Genomic DNA, 23,167 nt, shown 5'->3' with positions numbered 1-23,167 from the left:
ATAAGATATACCTTAGCTTATTTGAACCTTTTGATCATATGCATGTGCACACAACTACGCTCATTTCCTACTACAATCACAATGCAATGTCATGCTACTCCTAGCAAAGTTAATTTCTTACCTACACCTACACATACTATAATTAAGGCTTATTGTGTGTGTTTACTATATATATATATATAAAACAAGTGTATGCCCATCTTTTTATCTTTTTGAAGTTATTTTTCAGTTTGATAAATTAAGAATGAACTTATTGTTGCCCATCTGAACTTTAATTTATTTAAGGATTTATTATTAATTAATAAATTATTATATATAAAAAGCGAGATTCAAATTTTTTGATAAATAGATAAATGAACTGATTATTTCATCATAAATTGATTGTATGCCTATATTAATTAGTATATAAAGTTACAATAATTATTTTTACAAAGACGTTAAAATAATATTGCAAACCGTTAAATTGATTAATATTTGACTAAATTATTTAACGATTTGTAATATGATTTTGATATTAAAAGCTGCGTTTGTTTTTTAAAATAGGATAAGATAAGACACTAAAAAAAAGACATAAAAAAGACAGAGACACAAAATTTAGAGTTTTTGTATTCTGTTCGATAATAAAGTAGAACAAATTATGTAAATCTAATTTATTCTATTTTTTATTTAAAAAATTTGAGAAGAAAAATATAATTATAAAAAACTAACAAAAATAATGAAAGAAAAAATAGAAAATAAGTTGTGTCTTTTTGTTAATATTTCTGTGTCTTTTTCCTGTTAGAATAGACACAAAATACATTAATTTAGTATCTCTGAACACAATATTTTCTATCTATATCTTATCTAACAAACACAATTTTATGTCTCTCTATTCCTATTTCAATGTCCTGCTCCTGTAAACAAAGGCAACCAAAGCATCTTCTTAAAAAGTAGCCACCTTACAGGTACAAGTGCTAGCGGGGACATATATTTGTGTCATGGTTATAAATCAAGAGCCTATAAATAAATGAGCCTTTTTGTGATCGCTATCAAGAGCGGTTTTCTCTAAGTCATTTTCAGGTTAGAAAACTCACCACTCTACATGCTTTCCAATTTGCTTACACTACTACCTATAATGCATGTCATGCCACATAATCATTCTCTTTTATAAATTATAGTTTGATTTATAGAATAACTAATGTTAAGAGAATTGAATTTTTACATAAAATCCAAATGATAAAATAATATTAGATAATAGTTGTAAACTTGTAATATGGGTTTTAAAATAATAAAATAGAAATAAAGCTAATAACGTAATTAAAATCGAGTATATTTAACCATATTCTTTCATCATAATAAGCATATACATATATAGATGTACCATCTTAATCGACAAATATGAAAGATTTGATATGCCCTACTAATATATATTATTTGAGGCGTTGAAATAATTATTCTGGATTATTCATCAGGCCATGAACGTGATGAGAGTGATGAATGATGACCCCAAAATATTTTCTCTCTCCACACACTTAGCATGGAAACATCGATAGGTATATAAATATAATGCACATAGATTCACAAAATTTTGTTTGATGTTGAACACTCAATGTATTATTGCAATAACATCATCATCATAAGTTAGATCATCACAGCCCCATTTTGATGCATATGCCCACAAAACGTAATGGATACATGAATTTGTTATTAGGGTTTAGTCTTACACTCATAATATATAAAGTCATGATTCAATGACCAAAGTTTAAAAAGGTTTATAACAAGCAAATGCTTGAAAGCTACAGGCACAAACTCATTATTTAATTTCCTTTCAACATCACAAGTTTTTTCAAGTCTAGAGACTTTGAATGTGCAAAAATTAAAATGGTCCTTCTCTTGGCATAACATTGGTATAAAGCGTATGATGATATATCTTGGAAATGCAATAATATATGGATGTTTTTCAAAGCTTTAGAATTGCGTTACTGAAACTAAGTTGGGTTGGTCTAGTGATTAGCTTACTAGTCCGCTTAAATAAGTGTCGAGATTCGAATCCTATTTTGTACATGTAACAACCTATTGACCAATGATAAATTCTTAAATGAAGCTCTAATTCGCGCGCCACAGATTACTTTGATCAATCGGAATGGGAGATATTGTAGGTTAAACACTTTGTCTGCCAAAAGCTTAGGGTATTGAGATATCTTTGTCAATCACTTTCGAATAGCTGTATACAGTAATGTCCCAATTCAGCTAGCACGTGACAATGACTTCGTGCCTTACATATCTTCAAGTCCCTACGGATAAATTAAAGTAATATGTTTTTTTTTTTGATAGTTCAAAAACTCCAATCAGGAGAGGAGGGAATTAAAGTATGATGTTATACATGCATCAAAATTTGTGTATAAATTTTTAAATATTTAATTTATAATGATTATTATTAATTATAATTTAATTCTATAAATATATATTTAATACTTGATATTTATATAATTATTCAAGAGATGTATTTGAGGAGAAATTTAATTTTTTTATCATTATTAGATTAAAATGGACTTTACTCAATTTTTGCTTGTCTTCCTTTTCTACTTTCAGATCTAAGATGTAAGAAATGCAAATATCAATTAGTTGTTTTTCTAAACCTTTTACAAATATGTATGTATGTATGTATGTATGTATGTATGAAAGTTGTAGAAATCATGGCAAGTCCAACCTGAGATCGATGGTAGGGATAATCTTATTATTAACATCACATATTATTAGTTTTATAGTGACTTAACGTTAACAAATGAAAAGAGAAACATTTATGTCATTGTGACCTAAGGCAGTATTTATTTTTGGTGAATACTACTATGAAAATTTTATCATTGTCTTCATATGAAGATATTTCTTTTTTATCATTAGATCATAAATTGTATAATTTAATTTTGATGTGTTACAAAAATATTATTTTTCTTAAAGTATGATTAAATAAATAAAATATACTTTTAACACAAAAATCTTGATAAAAAATTATTTTTAGGGTCTTTATTTGAGTAAGTGACTTTATTTTTTATTTATGTCTAACACAGACATTGACATGGGCGAAAGTCGAGTGTTTATTTTGTAAAATACAAGTTTATAAAGGACACAACTGTCTTTTATTTTTTTCTTTGGTTAAATATGGGAGAAAAAAATGTTTCAAATAATGGCATAATTAATGATAGTATGCATTAGTAATGAGAATTTTAAACTCGTTCATTAGAATAGATATCAAATTTGATCTCTTTAAAAAATTTTAAATTAGATAATTTATTTTTTAATAATTTTTTATTCTCTAAAAACTTAAATATTACTCCTACATTAGATAGATTAGTCCCTTCATTAACTAATTAATTTGTCTTATGTCTATTTTTTTTAGACTTATTTGTCTTATAATAAAATTTATTTATATAATACGTATATAAAAAATTTGATTAAAAATATCAAAGGACCAATCTGTTTAATAAAAATAATTATCGAAGATTTTTAGAGAATAAAAATTTATTGATATTTACTCCATTAATTAATATTTACCGCATATAACGAAATCACTTAAGAAAAACTAAACATATGTATCGGAGCTAGCTTGACCAATTTTTGTCTCTTGATGAATTTATAAATTAAAGTGAAAAATAAAATTAAGTTTTCGATTTTTCCTTCGAACTTGGACATGTTTCGCAAGATCTAATTTATTGATCGGTCATGTCATATAGGCCCGAGTCTGGGACATCCATTCACATATGTTCAAGACTTGAGTGTTCTCCAACTGATCCCTTTATTTGTATAGAGATGTCCATAAATTATTAGTGATAAAATCCTCGCTGTTTTTCTTTCATGCAGAGAGTATTGCACTCGATCAAATAAATAAAGACATATATGAGATAATGTAATTACTGTTACGTATGCTTATTAAATTAACCATTAGGTCTGAGCTTTAGTTTTCTAATACAAACCATTAAGCGGAGAGCATACATATATATGGTTGTGTTAAAAATAGAGAGCTTAACTAGATAGAAAGTGAATTTTTTCCGTTAATATTAGTTAATTTTTTTTAAATTATTTTATATCTTAAATTTTTTATTTTAAATTTTCTGAAAAATAAGAGTGAAGAATTAATTTATTTAATATTGTTCTTGCCTGTAGAATAGGTCGACTTCTAATGATGGGTGACTGCTGAACTATATTCTCGGAGGCTGATCGTCCAACCCTTGAGTCCGAGCCTCTCCTTCTAATGTGATGCGAGAATATGATCGTCGGGGAAGGGGAAGGGGAAGGGGGAAGGGGGGGGGGGAATGTACCTGCAAAGGCACTCCGAAACTTAAGTTAGTATACTGTGTATCTTTGAACTTACTGAAGAAGATACTTTACCTTGCTTTTGTATGGTGAGCTCCTCGTCAGTTACGGTTCGAGCATTTACGTCGGCTTGATAACGTATCTGATCGTTGTGCCGTTTGGGTATCGGTTATGATAAGAAAATAAACGGAACCGAGTTATAGCTCGTAAAAGCCGAGCTATAACGAGTGATATTGAGTTATAGCTCGTATTGATGATGGTCATAATACCGAGTTATAGCTCGTATTGATGACGACCATATCACAGCCCCCAAGCTTAGTCTGAGGAGAGTTTTTTAATGAAGCAGGTTGAGTTTTTTGATGAGTTATAACTCGGTTTAAGTAGGTAACCCCGATGAGCCCCAGTTCAACGTACTTCATAAAAAAGAGAATTTTGTTGAAAGTGGGAGGTCGTGTCCGCTTTTAGTGGGGAGAGAGAAAGTTTTATTGGAGCATTTAAAACTTGTTATGTTTCCAAAGCAACTTTACCGTTTGACTTGATAGAGTAACAGTTACTTGGGGTGTGGTTAAGTTGATGGTGTGGCTACCAAGTTGTTTATGACTGACTCTTGGTTTCTGCTACTTGGAAAAGCAGAATGAGTAAAAGAGGTATGCATGCCATTTCTCTCATTTTTATTTCCCTCTGCGTCTTCTTCCTTTCGTTTTTCTGGTCTTGTATTCTGATGGGGTTTGAGAAGGAGAAAAAAGATAAGATAGACTGGTCCTACGACTGGGTTAGTGAGGATGTGAGATCGCGAGTTTCTTTATTTTGTGATGAAGCTGCTGTGAAGGAAGTGAGTGCCGCGAAGGTTGTAAGGGCTGGTTGCAAAGTTCAAGTTGAGTTGTTGCCATGTAGTGTTGATGATAGGGTTTACCATCGGGGGCAGGGGTTCGAATTTTTTTATATGCATAGTTGTGTCTTAGAAGAGTTGAGAGTGAGGTTGCCTTTTACAGAGTTTGAATGCCAGGTTTTGAAATAGTTAAACTGTGGTGCCTCTCAGCTTCATTCAAACGGATGGGCGTTCCTCCATTCCTTTGAGGTTCTGATGGAATTTCTTGACGAGAAGCCATCAGTGGATCTGTTCTTTTTTGTTATTCCAAGCAAAGGGGGTGTGGAAGCGGGGCTGGATAAATTTGAATAGCACCCCCGGGTTTGGTATATTCAAGTTGTATAAATCCTCTTTTAAGGATTTTAAGGAAATGTTCCTTAAGGTTAGGAGTCCGGAAAAGGACTTCCCTTTTTATGTTGATGAGAACTTGGCCAAGAGGTTTCCATTGTGGTGGTGCTCGGAACCTCAAAATATACTCGGTCCTAATGTGATATCACCGAGGAATGTTTGTTTGATTGAGTTCTTGGTAGAAAATATTGATCGTAAGGAGCTTATATCTATGTATGAGTTACTCAAGTGGGAAGAAAATAAGGATGCTGTTTTGGAGTACTTGGGTGAGTTTGGGGTTTTATTTTATGTATATATTATTCTTCTATGGATGTCTAACATATGGTGCTTTTTTGCAGGTGGTAAATATCCTGGAGTTTCAGCTGCATCCCTGAGGTAACGATTTAAAAATAAAATTCTGGAGAAGGAAGTGTCATCATCTAACCGAGAAAAAGGGGCTGTGGCTGGAGAAGTTACGCAGCCCCCTCGTGTTCGGACAAAAGTGGTTGTGAAGAAGAGGAAGTCGGACGTGGTGTATTTATCAGAAGATTCTGGTGGGAAAGAGCAGGGGGTTCCGTTGGAAGAAATTCGGGCTTTCATGAGTAATCATGGAAAGCTTCATGAGATGTCTGATCAGAGTGAGGGTTTATCAGTGTGGGGGAGGGATTATCCTTATATGGTTGTAGCAGATGAGTATTGCCAATCCTCGGCCGATGTGTCTCTGGCTAATGAGGTTGGGGAGACGGCCATCAGGTAGTATATGCAGGTAATCGTCTGACCTTGTTTATACTTTGATTTTATTGGAGAAATGATTTTTAACTTTTTGTGATGGTGTGTTGTAGGTTGTTGGCCTGAGGCTAGCAAGTTTGGGGCGTAGCCAGGAGTTGAAACATAAGGAGGTGACAGTTGAAAGGGAGAAAAACTCGCTGATCAAAGAAGAGTTAAGTAAGAGTAAAGGTATGGTTACCGAGCTGGAGATTAAATTGGCTGATGTTAAAAAGCAGTTGAAAGAGACCAAAGATAATTACGCTAACGATGTTGAGGACTTGAGGAAGAAGGAGGCTGACTTGGCGAGCGTGCAAACTCGGTTGATTGAAGTAACTGCTCAGCTAAAAGAAATGGAGAAAAAGAAAGGTGATGAGATTTTGGATTCATTTGTTGAAGGATTTGAAAGGGCTCTCTTACAAGCAAAGTTTCTGGCACCAGAAGTGGATTTATCCGAGATGGATCCTGGGAAGATTGTTCGTGATAGCAAGATGGTCGAGGATGATGGTGACGTCGAAGATGAGGCTGATAATGTTTAATGTGTTCTGTTTATGATTATGTTTTGTTTTGTAAAACTTTATATGCTTTTTTGAATACTTTGATGCTGTAGATGTAATAGATAGTAGCATGTGATGCTTTTGAACTTGGATTGTGTCGTTTGGATTTAAGGATTGTTTGCCTTTGATTATGTGACATATTTTGGAGTTGCTTTTTGTTTTGGAAAAATCTTTGTTCAATTGATCGGAATATTTCCGTTTGTACAATATGATTGCCGAGTATAGGCGGATTGTGATTAGACAAGTATTTTTGTCGTTGGAACTTTATGAACAATAGATAGAATTTCATCGTTTAATAATGAAGATAACTGATAGTATAATTTGTTAGTTAAGAAGATAAACTTATTTGTCATGTACAGTAAAATGTTAGACCTTTGAATACAAAGGTGCAGGTAGGCTAGCCTCGTTAAAACATCTCTAAGCAAAATTCTTTTGGGAAAAAATCTTGGTAGTAGAAAAAAGAGTACAAGCCTGACCCAGACTTTTAACTATAAAATTTCTTAAGGGAGGAAACATTCTAAGTATTAGGTAGGATTGTACCATTTAGTGATTCTAGCTTATATGCTTCGTTACCGAGGACTTGTGTTACTCGGTATGGGCCGTCCCAGTTTGTTGCGAGCTTTCCATGTGAGGTTGGTTTCTGAGCATTCTCTGTCTTTCAAAGTACTATGTCATCCTTTTGAAATGATCGGCTTCTTACCGATTTATTGTGTCGCCGAGCTATTGCCTGTTGCGCTGCACGTTGTCTGAGTGTTGCTATATCTCTTATTTCCTTGATGATATCCAACTCGGCTCTCCGAGCTTCATCGTGACTACCCAGATTAGTTCTGATAGAGCTTTGTGATATTTCTAGTGGTATCATCGCTTCAGAGCCATAGACAAGTCGGAATGGTGTCTCTTTTGTTGTTGATTGTGGTGTTGTATTATATCCCCAAAGGACTTCAGGTATTAATTCGGCCCAGAGTCCTTTAGTGTCGTCTAACTTCTTCTTGAGTGCATGTAAGATGACTTTATTTGCTGCTTCGGGTAATCCGTTTGTCTGAGGATGCTCAACCAAAGCAAAATGCTGTTTGATTTTAAAGTTCTGCAAAAAGTTTGAAATTTCTGATCGACGAACTGGCGCCCATTGTTAGTGATTATATGGTGTGGGATGCCGAAACGGCAAATAAGATTTTTCCAAACGAAAGAAATCATTTGTTGGTATGTAATCCTAGCTAAATGTTGGGCTTCAACCCATTTTGAGAAATAATCAATTGCAACTATAAGAAATTTTACCTGGCCCGGTGCCGTTGGGAATGGACCGAGGATATCCAGCCCCCATTGGTTGAAAGGCCAAATAACATCGGAATGATGAATATTCTCGGCAGGAATGTGGATGATTGGTGCATGTTATTGACAATTTTCACAAGTCTGTACCTTGTTTTGGCTATCATGTTTCAACGTCGGCCAAAAGAAACCAGCGCGGATTATTTTTGAGGTTAAGCTCCGAGCTCCTGTATGTGTTCCACAAATTCCTTCATGTGCCTCGGCCAATGCTATGTCGGCTTCAGCTCTGTTAAGGCACTTTAGCAGCGGGCGAGTGTATCCTTGCCTGTATAATGTTCCATTGACTATCGTGAAAAAAGACGCTTGTCGGCGAAACTTCTTTCTATTGTCTATATGATCTGGTATATGACCTGTTTGTAAATATTCTATGAAGTCGTTCCTCCAATCCTGTTCCTGTGTAACACTTAACACATCTGTTAGGCTCACACTTGGAGATGTTATAGTGAATTGATGTAGTATAGATGAGTCGGATTGTGTGCTGCCTAGTTTTGATAAAATGTTGGCTCTATGGTTTTGTTCTCGTGGTATGTGTTGTATTTCAAATTTTGAAAATTTTGAACTTAAATCTTTTACTAACAGTAGATATTTAGAAAGAAGAGGGTCTCGTACCTGAAAAAGGTCATTTACCTGCTGTACAATCAATAGGGAGTCACAGTATACCTTTATGGCAGATATTTGGAGATCCAAACAAAGTCGAAGTCCTGCGATTAGGGCTTCATATTCAGATTGATTGTTGCTGGCTTTGAAAGATAGGTGTAGGGAATGTTCTAGGATAAAGCTATCGTCTGCTTCCAGATGGATTCCAGCTCCACAGCCCTCATTGTTGGATGAGCCGTCTACATATAAAGTCCATTGCTTTGTATGGTCTTCCTTTGTAGGTATCGTAAGCTCTGCAATAAAATTGGCCAAGAACTGGGACTTAATCGGTCCTCTTGATTGATATCTGATGTCGAATTCTGACAATTCAATCGCCCATTTTATAAGCCTGCCTGCAATTTATGGTTTGTGTAGTACCTGTCTTAATGGGTGATCTGTTCGGACATAGATTACGTGGCTCTGGAAATAAAGTCAGAGTTTTCTCGCCGAAAATATTAGGGCTAAGGCGAGCTTTTCTATTCTCGGGTAGTTGAGCTCGGCATGCTGAAGAGTTTTACTGACAAAGTATATTGGATGCTGAACTTTGTTTCTTTCTGTAACAATAGCAGAACTTATCGCCCAATCAGTAACTGATAAATATAAGAATAAATCTTCCCCTTGGAGGGGTTTTTGCAAAATCGGCGGTTGTGAGAGAGTTATTTTTAGTTTGGAAAAAGCTTTCTCACAGTTGTCATTCCATTGAAATTTGTTTTTCTTTTTTATCGTTTGGAAAAAGGGAAAAGACTTTGAAGCTAAGCATGGTACAAATCTTGATAGTACAGCAAGTCTTCCTGTGAGGCGCTATACTTTTTTTACTGTTTTTGGGCTTACCATATCGACAACAGCTCGGCATTTGTCAGGATTTGCCTCAATGCCCCTGCTTGTTAGTAAAAAACCTAAGAACTTACCACCTTGAACAGCGAATGCGCATTTCTCTGGGTTTAGGAGCATGTTATAGCAGCGTATTTCGCCGAAGATTTCTGCTAGATCGTCGATGTGGGTTTTTCCGTTCTCTGTTTTGGCGACCATGTCATCGACATACACTTCGATGTTCCTGCCGATTTGTTTGGCGAAGACCTTGTCCATAAGACGCTGGTAAGTTGCTCCTGCATTCTTTAATCCAAAGGGCATAACTTTATAACAGTAGTTACCAAAATCAGTGATAAATGTTGTTTTATTTTGATCGGATGGGTGCATGAGGATTTGATTATAGCCCGAATACGCATCCATAAAACTTAAGGTAGCATAACCTAAGGCGTTATCCACCAAAGAGTCCATGGATGGTAAAGGATAAGAATCCTTTGGGCATGCTTTATTTAGGTCGGTAAAGTCGACGCACATGCGCCACTTACCGTTTTGTTTCCTTACCATTACCACGTTCGCAAGCCAGGTAGTAAATCTGATTTCTCTGATGAATTCCGCGTTGATTAGCTTTTGAGTTTCTTTTAATGACGCCTTTTTCTTTTCATCGCCGAGTTTTCTTTTCTTCTACTGTACTGGTCAGGCGGTCAGATTTATAGCTAGTTTGTGGCTAATGATTTGTGGGTCTATGCTGGGCATGTCCGAAGGCGTCCATGCAAATAGGTCGGCTTGCTCCTGTAGAAAGGCGGCGATGTCCCTTAGCTCCACTGCACTGATTGATGTACCTACATAAGTAAATTTATTAGGATCATTGTTGAAATAAACTTTCTGTAAGTCATCTGATGGTGTAGGTCGTTCAAGGAAGTCGGCTCTTGGATCTAAGTCGGCTAGTGCCGAGCTGCTGGTGCCGAGGTCGACATTGTTGACTTGTTGCTTTGAACGATTTGGGAATTTCATGCTGATGTTGTAACATTGGCGTGCTTCTTTATGGTCTCCGTGAATCATTATAACTTGATCGTCCTACAGAGAAAACTTGACACACAGGTGAACTGTAGACACAATTGCGTCGAACTTATTTAAGAAAGGTCGGCCAAGTATAAGGTTATATGGGCTAAAGCAATCTACTACTAAATATTGAATATCACATGTTTTGGAAAGAGGATGCTCACCCAGTGTGGTTTGCAACCACACTGAACCCAAGAGTGGAACTCTTTCTCCTGAGAAACAGACTAGGTCTCCCCCTGTTGATTGGATTATGTTGTCGCTGAGTTTCATCTTTTGGAATGTTGAGTAGAACAGAACGTCGGCGCTGCTCCCAGGATCTAGGAGTACTTTCCTTACCAACAGATCTCCCAGTTGAAGGGTAATGACGACAGGATCATCTAAGTTCTGAATACTGGAATCGAAGTCTGCGTGTGTAAAAGTTACTTGGGGAAGTTGGTTCGCGACTCCGGTATCGCGTTGTGGTCCATCCACCGAGAAAATTGCTCGGAATGACCTTTTCCTGGCCGAATTTGATTGCCCTCCACTGGTGTATCCCCCTGAAATACAATTAATTATACCTCGTGGCTTTTCGTATTGGCTCGAGGATGCCTTTTCTTTTCCTCGGTTTAGTTGCTCGGATGAGTCATTCTTTGAGGTAGGTGTGGTATGCTTTTGGATGTGACCACCAATGTACTTGTCAAGGTGTCCTTGCCGAGCTAGCCGCTCCAAGAGGTCCTTCGCGACCACGCAGTCGTCGGTGGTGTGGCCGTGCTTCTAGTGGAAGGCACAATATTTGGACTTGTCCACATTCTTGGTACCTTGATAGGTTCCGGCCTTCCTTGGAGGCCTGATGAGCTTCGAGTTGAGGATCTCTTTGATGATATCCTCTCTCTTGGTGTTAAACTATGTATAAGAATCAAATCGAGGGGTTAGTTTAAAATTTTTCCTAGCGCTTGGAGTTTTATCTTCGTCTCGGTAATATATTTTGTCGGACTTCCGAGCTTGTCTGAGCTCCTCGATATCAATTTGGCCTTTGGCTTTCTCGCGGAACTCAGCAAGGGTCTTCGGCTTGGCTACTGCGATGGTTTCTTGGAACTTCCCAGGTCGGAGTCCGCTTTTGATTGCGTGCAGATGGACCTCGGGGTGGAGATCGGGTATATTGATAGCGACTTTTGTGAAGCGGGTCATATATTCATTCAGGCTTTCATTTGGTCCCAGCTTGATTGTGTTCAAGTAATCGGAGTCGTGGAGATAAATTGCAGATCCAGCAAAGTGTTCTTCAAATAGCTTGGCCAGCTGCTGAAATCGTGAGATAGAACCTGCAGGCAAAGCACACAACCAATCAAGTGCAGGACCGTCTAAATAATTCAGAAAACAACGGCATAAAATAGTATCTGATGCACAGTTAACAATCATTATTGATCGGAATTTTTTGAGGAATTTTTTCGGGTCGCCGAGCCCATCATAAGGTGTGAGGGTTAGTGGCAAAGTGAATCTTTTTGGTAGCTCGAAATTCATTACTTCTGGGGTGAAGGGCCTCACGGGCTCGTCAGGTTCTTTGTTTTCGTCTTCAGGCTGGGCTCCTTCGACTCGGATGGTCTCCGAGACATGGGACGGGTCGGAATGATGCTCTTCATCGTCTTGTTGATGTAGGTGAGCGTTATTGTTTTCGATCCGGGCATTATTCAGTTCGGCAATTTGGGCAGCCATTCTTTGATTTTCCTCTGCCATACGCTGATTGGCTTGCTGTAACTCGGTTACCATCCGCATGAGCTCGGATGGGGAAGGGGGTGGCGCGTCAGCCATGGATGCGACGAGAAGTAATGGGACCAACAAAAAAGATTTATTTCTCGGCCCACGGTGGGCGCCAATTATTCTTTTTTGTAGAATAGGTCGGCTTCTAATGACGGGTGACTGCTGAACTATATCCTCAGAGGCTGATCGTCCAACCCTTGAGTCCGAGCCTCTCCTTCTGATGTGATGCGAGAATATGATCGTCGGGGAAAGGGGGAGAGTGTACCTGCAAAGGCACTCCGAAGCTTAAGTTAGTATACTGTGTATCTTTGAATTTACTGAAGAAGATACTTTACCTTGCTTTTTTATGGTGAGCTCTTCGTCAGTTACGGTTCGAGAATTTACGTCGGCTTGATAACGTATCTGATCGTTGTGCCGTTTGGATATCGGTTATGATAAGAAAATAAACGGAACCGAGTTATAGCTCATAAAAGCCGAGCTATAACGGGTGATATTGAGTTATAGCTCGTATTGATGATGGTCATAATACCGAATTATAGCTCGTATTGATGATGACCATATCAAATATTAAAAAAGTTGACTAATATTAATTAATTAAAAAATATTTAATAATTATTTACTAAAAGATCTTCATGCAGACAAATTTTCAATTCCTATGTTATGGTATATAATAAAAATAATTTATGAGTAATTATTTAAATTAGTATCTAAAATTTTTTAGATCGAATACTTTAATCCTTTAAATTTTAAAATACAAAAAATAATTTTTAATATTTATTTTATTAGACAATATAATTTTTCTCCATTAGTTACTAACGATTATTGCTAATGTGGAACGTTAACTCTCACACATGTCTGCTAACTGTTCACGTGTACGAGTTGGATAAATTAGTCCCTTTGATAAAGTATAAAACAGTCCCCAAAGAGTTTAAAAACTCTTAAAATAGTCCCTGAAAATTTTTAAAAAATTTAAAATGATGCATTCGAATATTTTTAATCTTTTTTAAAAGTCAACAACTTATAATATTTTTATTAATCGAAAAATAAAATATTATTAAAAATATATAATAAATAAAGAATACAAAAATAATAAAATATATATTAAAGAATAATTTTATTTATTGACATATGATATTTACATTGAAGTAACGTAGAAACCATAATAATAATAACTAAATCTAAGATGTCATTGCATTATAAATTTCATTAGTTATATACCTAAACTCCTAATAAGATATTAACATCAAATAAAATTAGAAAAATATTACTAAGTTAAAAAATTTATTTTTTCTTGACATAATTGTTAATTGTAGTACAAACAGTTTCAACTACAAGCCTATTTTGTGCAATATTATAACTAGTAAATTTTAAAACTTTCTAAAAAACATGAACAGAATACTTGGATTCGTTGAGATATTTTTTCTTCAAGTGGTGCAAAGTATTAGGAGTTTTCACTACAAAAAAAAATGCTGAGTACCGTCAGATTCAGTGTCGCAGAGTAGCGAAAGAATTACTGGTAGAATTACCGACGGTAACGACGATGAATTCGTAAGGTTAATTTATTACCGTCAGATTATGGTTTCCGACGGTAAATCCGCTAGTGATATTTGGAGGGAAACAAAATAAATTGGCGCGTCCTTTTACCGTTGGAAAATTAAAATCCGTCCATAAACCCAATTAGTGAAACGCTACGTTTTGATGACCCCTATTGGGTTACCGTAAAAAATTTTGACGGTAAATCCGACGATAACTGGGTGTAAATTCAATTCACGAACCCTCTTTCCCCTTCATTCCAGATTCACTCTCTCTCTCTCTCTCTCTCTCTCTCTCTCTCTCTCTCTCTCTCTCTCTCTCTCTCTCTCAACCGTTTCCTCCACTCTACCCAACACCACCGTCTGCCGTCGTCGCCGACGCCACCACCATCACAGCTCCCTGTTCGTCGCCGTAAGTCCACCCACCACCGAGACCCCTCCCTTCTTCTTCTTCTTCCTCTTCTCTCCTTGCTACTTCACCGTTAACTTTCACCGTTCTCCGAATTGTCGTGCCGTACCACACCACAGAGCCACCATCCCCGCTGCCTAGCTTCGCCTCTCTCACTCCTCACGTCTCTGCTCGAGTTTACTTCCTGCTCGCATCTCGCCGCGCCTCTCTCTGCGGCTTTCGTGGATGTGTTGCCTGCACGCTGTCGTGCATCGTCCACCTTCTAGAATCGATTCTGCCTCTGCAACAATAAGTAACAATTTTAAATGCGAATATTAAAATAGAAGATTGTCTGCTTAATGCCGATCTATGTTAAAATTTGATTAGATTCTACTTTCTTTTGTTAATTAAAATCTCTATATTAAGTTAATTGAAATATCTATATTAGGCTAAAATGTTTTGTTGGAAATCGAAAAAATTGTCAAACTGACCATTTTAACATATTCAAAAATGAATGAGAAATTAAGTTATATTGAAGCATATGTTGCTTATTAAGGATGCATATTAAAAAAAGAAAACTAGTTTAATCTTTTTTTCTGTTCGATGAAAATGGAGATGAGTGTTTATGTCTAGTTGTTTATATCTAAATGTTTTTCTTTTAATAGATTGTATCCACATGTATGTAAACTATATATTGAATGAAACATTATCCTAACAGATTTTGTTTCTAGAGTGAAAAAATCTTTGTTTTCTATTTAATTATTTTTTTTCTTTTTCCTATGAAAACCAAAAACCTGGTTAGATGATGTATAGGATGAGTATGGAGACTGCGTTTTTGTATATGTTTGAAGATGATTGAATTTGAATTAATGAGAGAATCTGAAAACTGTATAGTTGCTATGGTTCTCAGAGGTTTTAATATTTAACTTAATTTCAGTATCACAAGTTTCATTATCTTCTCTTTAATTTCATTTCAGACTGCCTTTATATCTTGGGATGATAGGTTTATGAATTTGTTTATGAATATGAATATGCAGTAGTTTTGCTGATTATGAATATGCTGAGGTTTTGTTGATTGTTAAATTAGCTTTTCTTATTTTGAAAATGTGATATTTTAGGAAGAAATATTATTTTTGAGTATATGTGTTATGTTAATTAACTGTGTTACGGTTAGTTTTGCTCTTTGCATACATGACGACAAGTAGAGGAGTTGCAGATCCGGCTGCTAGTCGTGGTCGTAGTCGTGGTCATGCTAGAGGGAGGGGTTTCTTCTGGTACTCCCATGAATTCTAGGTCCTCTTCCTCTACTCCGACTACCCCAGTGATGTCACAGGTTCTGGGTTTAGCGGACCAGCCATTCATCATGGTCCCTAACCCCAACTACGTCCCTCCATCTATGGTGACGCTGCCTTCAGCGACGGACACCGCGGCCCCAGAATCCTCTCACGAGAGTGAGCATGCCGATGCCCCTCCACCACCTCCCATCGTACGGTTGACCTTTTGGTCCGATGGCGGCACAGGGTAAGTATCACTTTAAGTCTTCTATATGCTGAAAGTATCTGATATTTGCTAATTATTGAATTGTTGAAAGTGTCTGATTATTGATTCTAGTTTAGTGGATTTAGGGTTGTGGGTTTGAATTGTTGAAATTATTTCATATTTGTAGTTTATTGAATTGTTGAAATTATTTGATTATTGATTCTAGATTAATGGATTTAGGGTTGTAAGTTTGAATTGCTAAAAATATTTTATATTTCCTGATTATTGAATTGTTGAAAGTGTCTGATTATTGATTCTAGTTTAGTGGATTTAGGGTTGTAGGTTTGAATTGCTGGAATTGTTTCATATTTATAGTTTTTTGAATTGCTGAAAGTGTCTGAAAGGTGTTGTTTTAGTTAATTGTTGATGGTTAGAGTTTGTGGCGCATTCCAGTTATAGATGAAATTCTGTCGAAATTTCTAAAAATTCCCGTTATTAGCTTCTGAAGTTTTAATTTATATTGCCATATTGGTTTGTTTGTAGATTGTTGATAAGTTTGTGCTGAACAACAATGCATGTACTCAGGAGATGACCAACGTCATCAAGCTGATGTACAATCATCCGTGCCCTAGCTACAAGAAGATCCTCGCTGAAATTAGAGAGTGATGGTTTTAGCTGTAGGCGGTAATTATTTTTTTTTAAATTTCAAACCTTCTTAGCTAGTTTATTTATATCTTCTATGTTGATTAACTAATTTTAAAGTTTCTTTGTGCAGCTGCACTTTATATGGGACTCTATGCACGGTATTACCATTAGGAAGATATACAACCATCGAATGGGTCGCCGGCTACAACAGATGTTGGAGGATGTTCGTGAAGGGCGGGACCACCTCACGACTTGGCTTTGCCTGGAAATCAAGAAAGCCATGTTAGTTCACTGGGAGACCAATGAGGGATTCAGACATCGACGTTTCACAAAACAGAACTAACAGGGCATCGATCAGGTCGTCAAAGTATACCGGCGGCTCAATGACCTTCATGAAAACTAAGGCTAGGCTGGTATGTGTAGTTTCTTTAATTTCGTTGTTATGTTAGTTATATTCTTTTACATATATATCATTATCGGTGATTCTAATCATATTGTTTCAATGTAAAATGTGTAGTCGAAGTCATTGGATCGCGAGGTGATATTGGCAGAGACGTTCAAATGCACCCACACCTTGAAGGAGAACAAAGAGAGATTTGCTTATCAGCGGTCTCACGATCATTATGTGAGTAAATATCTGATCTTCTGATATAAAAGTAGAGATCAACTGTATAGTTGTCTAACTAATCATTGTAACATGCGTTACACAGGAGTCTTACACACAGAGACTAGAGGTCGCAACTCAGCAATCTCAGCAAAATGGAGAGGACGCCAATGGCTCTGTTGCCTCAGCCGTCGATCCCGATGCAGTTTGGCGCGAGACCGCCTCAGCGCATTACGAGCTGGAATCGTTCTTTGCCAGCAGCCTGTGCACCTCTACGTTGAGGCCATCGTCTGCCTCTGCCACCAGCTGGGCCGTCGACCCCAAGGAGATCGTTGATTTGAGCTTGCAGGTGTAGAGGCTCACCCGCAGCCTTCACCAGCAGACTCAGGAGTTAAACGATTATCGGGAGACACTACCACAAAAATGGAAGATAGCTGCGGACAACTAGCAGCTGTTTTCACAACCGCAGCTATCTAGTGATTTTCCAGCAGTTTTACTGGTGAAAGTTGGAAGAGTAGCTATTTAATTTAGTTTTGCCACGAATTTATAAGAATCGAAGTTAATTGACCTTTTTTTTGGCAATATTTCAATCTCCCCCTTCCCAAAAAACACAACAACACTCAGCAACAACATAAAAAAGAAAGAGAGAAACCTAAAGAGAAAAGAGGAAAAAACAGAGAAGAAGAGGGAAGGGAGGAGGGAGCCGGGCTGGCGCTGCTGGGTTTGCCGCCGCCGTCGCGTTGCTGTGCCGTTGGAAAGCCAGAACCGCAAGAGAAAGAACCGCGAAGAGAGAGAGAGAGATTGCATCAGCTCACCGCGAAGCTAGCGCCGTCATCGTCCTCATCGCGGGTCTTCACCATCGCGTCTTGCCACCGCCGCCACCACTAAGCTTGCCGTCGTCGCCACTGAAGCCGAAGAGAGAGAGAGAGAGAGAGAGTTTGCGAAGAGGGGGAGTGTGCGCGCTCACGAAGGAGAAGAACGACGAAGAGTGAAGGAGAAGCAGAAGACGATGAATGCAGGGGAGAAGGATGAGGTCCGTTCTCACACCGTCCTACTCTGCTGCTGCCGCTGCCGTCGATTGGAGTCAAGGCCGTCGCCGTCGCACCCTGTTCTCGTCGCCATTAGGGTTTGCTGCTGCTGCCATTGATTGAGCTGCCGCTGGGAGGAACCGAATAGGGAGGGGAGGTCGCCATTGCACACGCCGCCACCAGTTACAACCGTCGCCGAAACTAGGACAGATTCACTGGTAACTCTGCTTCTTCCTTTTTTGAAACTGTTCTACTTCTATTTTGTTTCACTATCCCCCTAACTTTCTTTCTAAGTTCATTTCACTATATGGAACAATGAGAGAAAAACTCATATTCTATGAAAGGAAGAATTAAATTTCAAATCAGGTTATTAAAGCAATTCAAGTTAAAAGAGGAATAGAGTAGTTTGATAAAATTTTATATTGTAGCCATATATGATTAGTATATGCATATATTTCTATTGAGCTGATGTTGTGCCTTCTGATTTTTCTATTTTGCTTTAGGGTTTTCTAGTTTGATCGGGGTTCAGTGCTAACATCTGATGGAGGATTCAGCAGTGATAGTATATCTAATTTGCCTAAGAAAGGAATGGATCGAGGCAGCCATAGATCATCTTCAAAACTGCATGTGTCTAAGGATTCTCATGGTAGTTATTGCCTGATGTTCATATCAATTTTGGTTTGCTTCGTTAATCTTTGCACCTTATAGGAATTGATTGTGTATGGTTCGTTCTTTACTGTTTCATCTCTTATTTGTCCCATATATCATTTCTAATTCTTCAAACACTGGTGATGGATTATTTTCTATGTTTAGGCCCAAGCTCTCCTCAATCAATTTAGAAGTCAGAGACATAATGCGAGAAAGGACTGATTTTGAATCTCCAAGCTGTTGTACCATCCAAAGGTTTTGAATTAACTTTTTATAGTACTTTTCTAATTTATGCATTATTACATGGTGCAAATAATGTGTGTAAAGGTGTTTTGCATTATTGTTTCACTTGCTTGTAATGGGGAGAAAATGTTATTTATGGGGGGCACAATTTGATTATTTCCTCTAACGGAAAACCTTTTTCTGTGTTGTGAAAAAAATTTTATACATGTAAGTCTAGCTTTTGTTTTTAACAAAGAGAATGTCTAGCTTCTGTTGCTGGCATGGGCAAGAGATAGCTGTGAACAAATAATTTTGTTTTATTTAGAGTTTAACTGCCCCATAATATATGGTATCAACTATCAATATCAAAATTTTTAATAAACAACAGTATAATTATATTTTCACTTAATGGTAGTGATCAATGTACTAAATATTTTATTCCATAATGATAGGCGATAACATTTTATATATTGAACTACACAAGAACCCACTAAAATGGAAATTCTTGTGTTTTTCTTTACATAAACAAAGAGAAACACATGAAAAGATTCATAATATAATTTACACTTTTTCAAATCACTAGTGTTCACTTAATCATGTACTTCTTCCATTCCAGACTGCTAGACTTTCAAGGTTATGTGAAGGGATAAGAAACTCATCAAGTATTCCAAACTTTCTTCAAAAATTGATTTAAGTAACTAAAAATGGTACAAAAATAATTTTTTGTATTGAAGTTCTAGAGTGATAGTCAATTTAAAATATCTTAAGTTTAACATTATGGAGTAGAGTTAGTATTTAAATATTTATTAGCTTATACAGTTAGTTAGATTAGATTAGACTAGCACTTTGGTAATTAGTCTGTTAGCAGTTAGGAACTAACCATTATCTAATTATTTAAGTTCTGATAATCCACACTCATGTTCAGTAACACCATCTTTTATGAATGCATTCTTCGCACCTGCATCTTCATTTTTTAGATGTCCTTTTCTTTGATGATATTAGAGCTCCCTATATAATGGGGATATATTGTACCACTTTAATCTTATGCATTCAGGGAAGAGAATCATTGAGCACATTCTTCAACATTCTCCTAAATTTATTCTAATTTCTAAGCAAGATAAATATTTAAAGATATTAATATCTTGAGAGCATTTAAAAAGAAAAATAGTTAAATAATTTTCTTGTTGAGAAATTAAGAGGATGATTAGAATGAGGTTACAGGAGATACACGATTGTTGATTGTTGATTGTTGTTTTAATAAAATGAAATACTACCAAACAAAAATTGGTACTTATTTTCTAATTTTTATCATGCAAAATTTTGTTTACTATATAAGGTATATTTTTTTTAAATAAAAATATAGTGTCAAAAGAATTTTAAATACTGCATTGCAAGCTTATAGAAATTAATATTCACTTGTAAAAAGAAAAATTGTTTTAAGAATGAGCTCAGCATGAGATTATTGCTGTTTTCTTTGATATTTGCCAAAATTTTATGTTATTTTCGTTTCTTTAACTTCCTGTTAAATGTTATGGCTTAGAGTTTAGGTGAGGCCTAAAAAATTGAAGAAGCATTTTAGCTGCTTGAATAAGTGAAAAATGGTAATGCCTTGGGAAGTCCAGAGTTGTCAACTCCATTGATTTTGGGTTTGCTAAATGCCTTAATTCAAGCAGGTGAGTCAGACTATTTGATCTTATATTTAACATAGTTAAACTGATTTTCACAACTTATGATAAGTTTAGCATTAGGTCAGGATAGCTTGTCAGTAGTATTAATTCAATTCTATTTAGATTTAGTACTTGCTGGAATTGTTTATTAAGTAACTACATATCAATTTCTGTAGTTTGCCAGTGCATTTTATGTTTTATTTAATTTGGAAAAATTTCTATCTTTAATATATATACATTTGTCTCATTATATAACTTACTAATGAAGGTTTTGCTCTGATCCATAATTTTGTAAGACTGAAAATTTTATTGTGATAATTGTGGGGAGTGATGATAAAGAATAACCAAATTCATGTTTCTGAAATTAATGATATGTGTTGGCTTGATATTCTTCTACTGTAGCTAAAATTTTTTATGTAATTGGCAGGTGACAACTGCTCTTGCTGTATATGCCAACTGGAGCTTTGAAGGAATCAAGGGAAGGGGATGGGATTGGGCTGGTGTAATCTATCTATTGTTTATTTAGTGTTTCTTTATGTTAATATCTCAAGTCCAATAAATATGATGTAAAGAAAATATGTTATAGTAAAGAGAAATGGTATAAACCATTTGAGTAGTTAATTAGTTTTCTTTCAAAGCTCTTGTATGAACTTACGACGGTTTAAAACTGTCGCATTTTTTTAAAAAAAACCACATAAATTTGCGGCGGTTTCAAAGCTGCCGCAGTTTTTTTTAAATCCACTACTGAAATAGCGACGGTTGCAATTATTTGATTTGCGGCAGTTGTGCCAGCGGTTCGTTAGAATCGCCGCAAAATAATATTACCACCCCCTAATAAGCGACGCTTAACGAACCGCTGGAATTCTGTTTCACGGCGGTTAAAAACCGTTGCAAATCCTTAAAAAAACCGCCGCTATTTGGCATGTCTCTTGTAGTGATGAGAGGTATCAGAAAATCCTCACATGCGTGGTAGACACGGACGACTTCAAGCTGGAGTGGAGGGATCATCAGTTGGAGCGGCTTCAGCGGAAGGAGGCTCAAATGAAGGTGTACTAGACTCAAATGTGCGTCGCTGATATCATCACTGCTGGTGGCAGTGTCGCTGCTGGTGTCATACGGACATCACCGTCTCATCCGAACCACGGGAACGACGACGACGACTACCTGGATCTTAGTCATTAGTACTTCTATTTTATTGTTTCATTGTGTTTATTTGATTTATTTGACTTTTAATTTATTTTTACATTTGATGATTTATTTTAAATAATAGGTTTATATTATTTATAAATTGACCATTAGTTGTGTGCAAAAATAAATTTAAATAAAAAATTAAAATTGACAATTTATTTCACATTTTCTTTTAAAAAATTGACATTAGCGTTGGATTTACCGAGAAAATCATCTGACAGTAATAGTGCGGAAAAACAACATATTATGGCGCCAACATTACCGTCGGACAAATCTGCCAGTAACCAAATAATTTTTTTAGTTGGTGATCCGTCGCAGAATCCAACGGTAATTATCGTCGAACAAAAAAAATTCGACGGTATAGAATTACCGGCGAAGTTTACACTGTCCAATTATTTCCGTCGGATTGTATTTAGTTTTTCTACGATAAATCCGACAATACTTAGCATTTTTCTTGTAGTGTTCATATTGAGATTTTGTAAAATCTAAATGATTCATATTGACCTTAGCTTGTGGTTGACCAAAACTTGCAAATTTGACTTTAAAAATGACTTGGTTCGCATTGCATACAAATCCAAAATATTGCCTTCATAAGGAACACTAGCTCATTCTCTTCGTTATTAAAGAATAATCATGAAATATGGTACGTACAAATTAAATTAATATCTTATATGGTCAAAAATAAATATGGGTTTGTTTATTTTGATTTTTTTTGAAAAATAGTGTACTTTTAAAATTAATTTATAAATTTATTTTGAAGATACATAAAAAAAACTTTTGTATATATAAATAATTAAATTTGAGATAAATAGACTAAAAAAGTTAGAAATTAAAATTTATTAATTTATAAATAATTATATAAATAATTTGAAGGGATTGTTTTGAAATTTTTAAATTTTTTAGGGATTATTTTGAGACTTTTTAAACTCTCCGGGAACTATTTTATATGTCATCTTAGAGATTGATTTGTCTAGCTCGCACACGTGAGTACTTAATAATTACGTATGTAAGTTGACGTTCTACGTCAGTAGTTACCATTATTAGTGACTAACGAAGTGGAACTGTATTATCTAAGAAAAATAAATATTGAGAACTATTTTATGTATTTTAAAATTTAAAATATCTAATTTTAAAAATTTTAAAAGACTGATTTAGATAATTATTTATAATTTATTAACAATCATTCATTAGAATATAATGATATCGTTTATTTTTGAAAACCTTATAGTTTTTTTTGGGTGAAAGAAAAGCTTATAGCTAAAAGTATAATATTACTCTCAAATAAGATTTAGATTATTTAATTTTACAGCAGAAAGACAAATAAACAGGGTAATAATAGTTAGTTCTTGTTAATGAATGTGCAATAATGTATGTAACTATTGGGGTTAAAGATGCAA

The 23,167-nt window shown here is 35.8% G+C and overlaps 1 protein-coding gene across 1 annotated transcript; it reads right to left on the bottom strand.

Moving 5' to 3' along the window:
- Positions 1-7,465: 7,465 nt before the first annotated feature.
- On the bottom strand, positions 7,466-10,047 carry LOC148554463 (uncharacterized). The gene is made up of 4 exons (XM_088490330.1): positions 9,678-10,047; positions 8,761-9,122; positions 8,224-8,526; positions 7,466-7,873 (listed from the first exon to the last, which is right to left on the bottom strand). Exons 1-4 carry the CDS (start codon positions 10,045-10,047, stop codon positions 7,466-7,468), a joined length of 1,443 nt encoding a protein of 480 aa, XP_088346456.1.
- Between the last annotated feature and the right edge of the window lie 13,120 nt (positions 10,048-23,167).

This window comes from Arachis ipaensis, chromosome B6, assembly GCF_059453495.1.
Source record: "Arachis ipaensis isolate K30076 ecotype BB chromosome B6, ASM5945349v1, whole genome shotgun sequence".
In the NCBI taxonomy this organism is placed as follows: domain Eukaryota; kingdom Viridiplantae; phylum Streptophyta; class Magnoliopsida; order Fabales; family Fabaceae; genus Arachis; species Arachis ipaensis.
Note: the sequence above shows the minus strand (reverse complement) of the source record. Positions and strands in the feature narration are given on the sequence as shown.

What these genes read in the sequence shown, in the direction of transcription:
- LOC148554463 (XM_088490330.1), bottom strand. Translation starts at nt 10,047, where the DNA reads ATGGACTCTTTGGTGGATAACGCCTTAGGTTATGCTACCTTAAGTTTT. An exon ending in CGCATTCGCTGTTCAAGGTG is followed by an intron (nt 9,123 to 9,677) that starts GTAAGTTCTTAG and finishes CATAAATTGCAG; the next exon opens with GCAGGCTTATAAAATGGGCG. An exon ending in CCCTATTGATTGTACAGCAG is followed by an intron (nt 8,527 to 8,760) that starts GTAAATGACCTT and finishes AGTGTTACACAG; the next exon opens with GAACAGGATTGGAGGAACGA.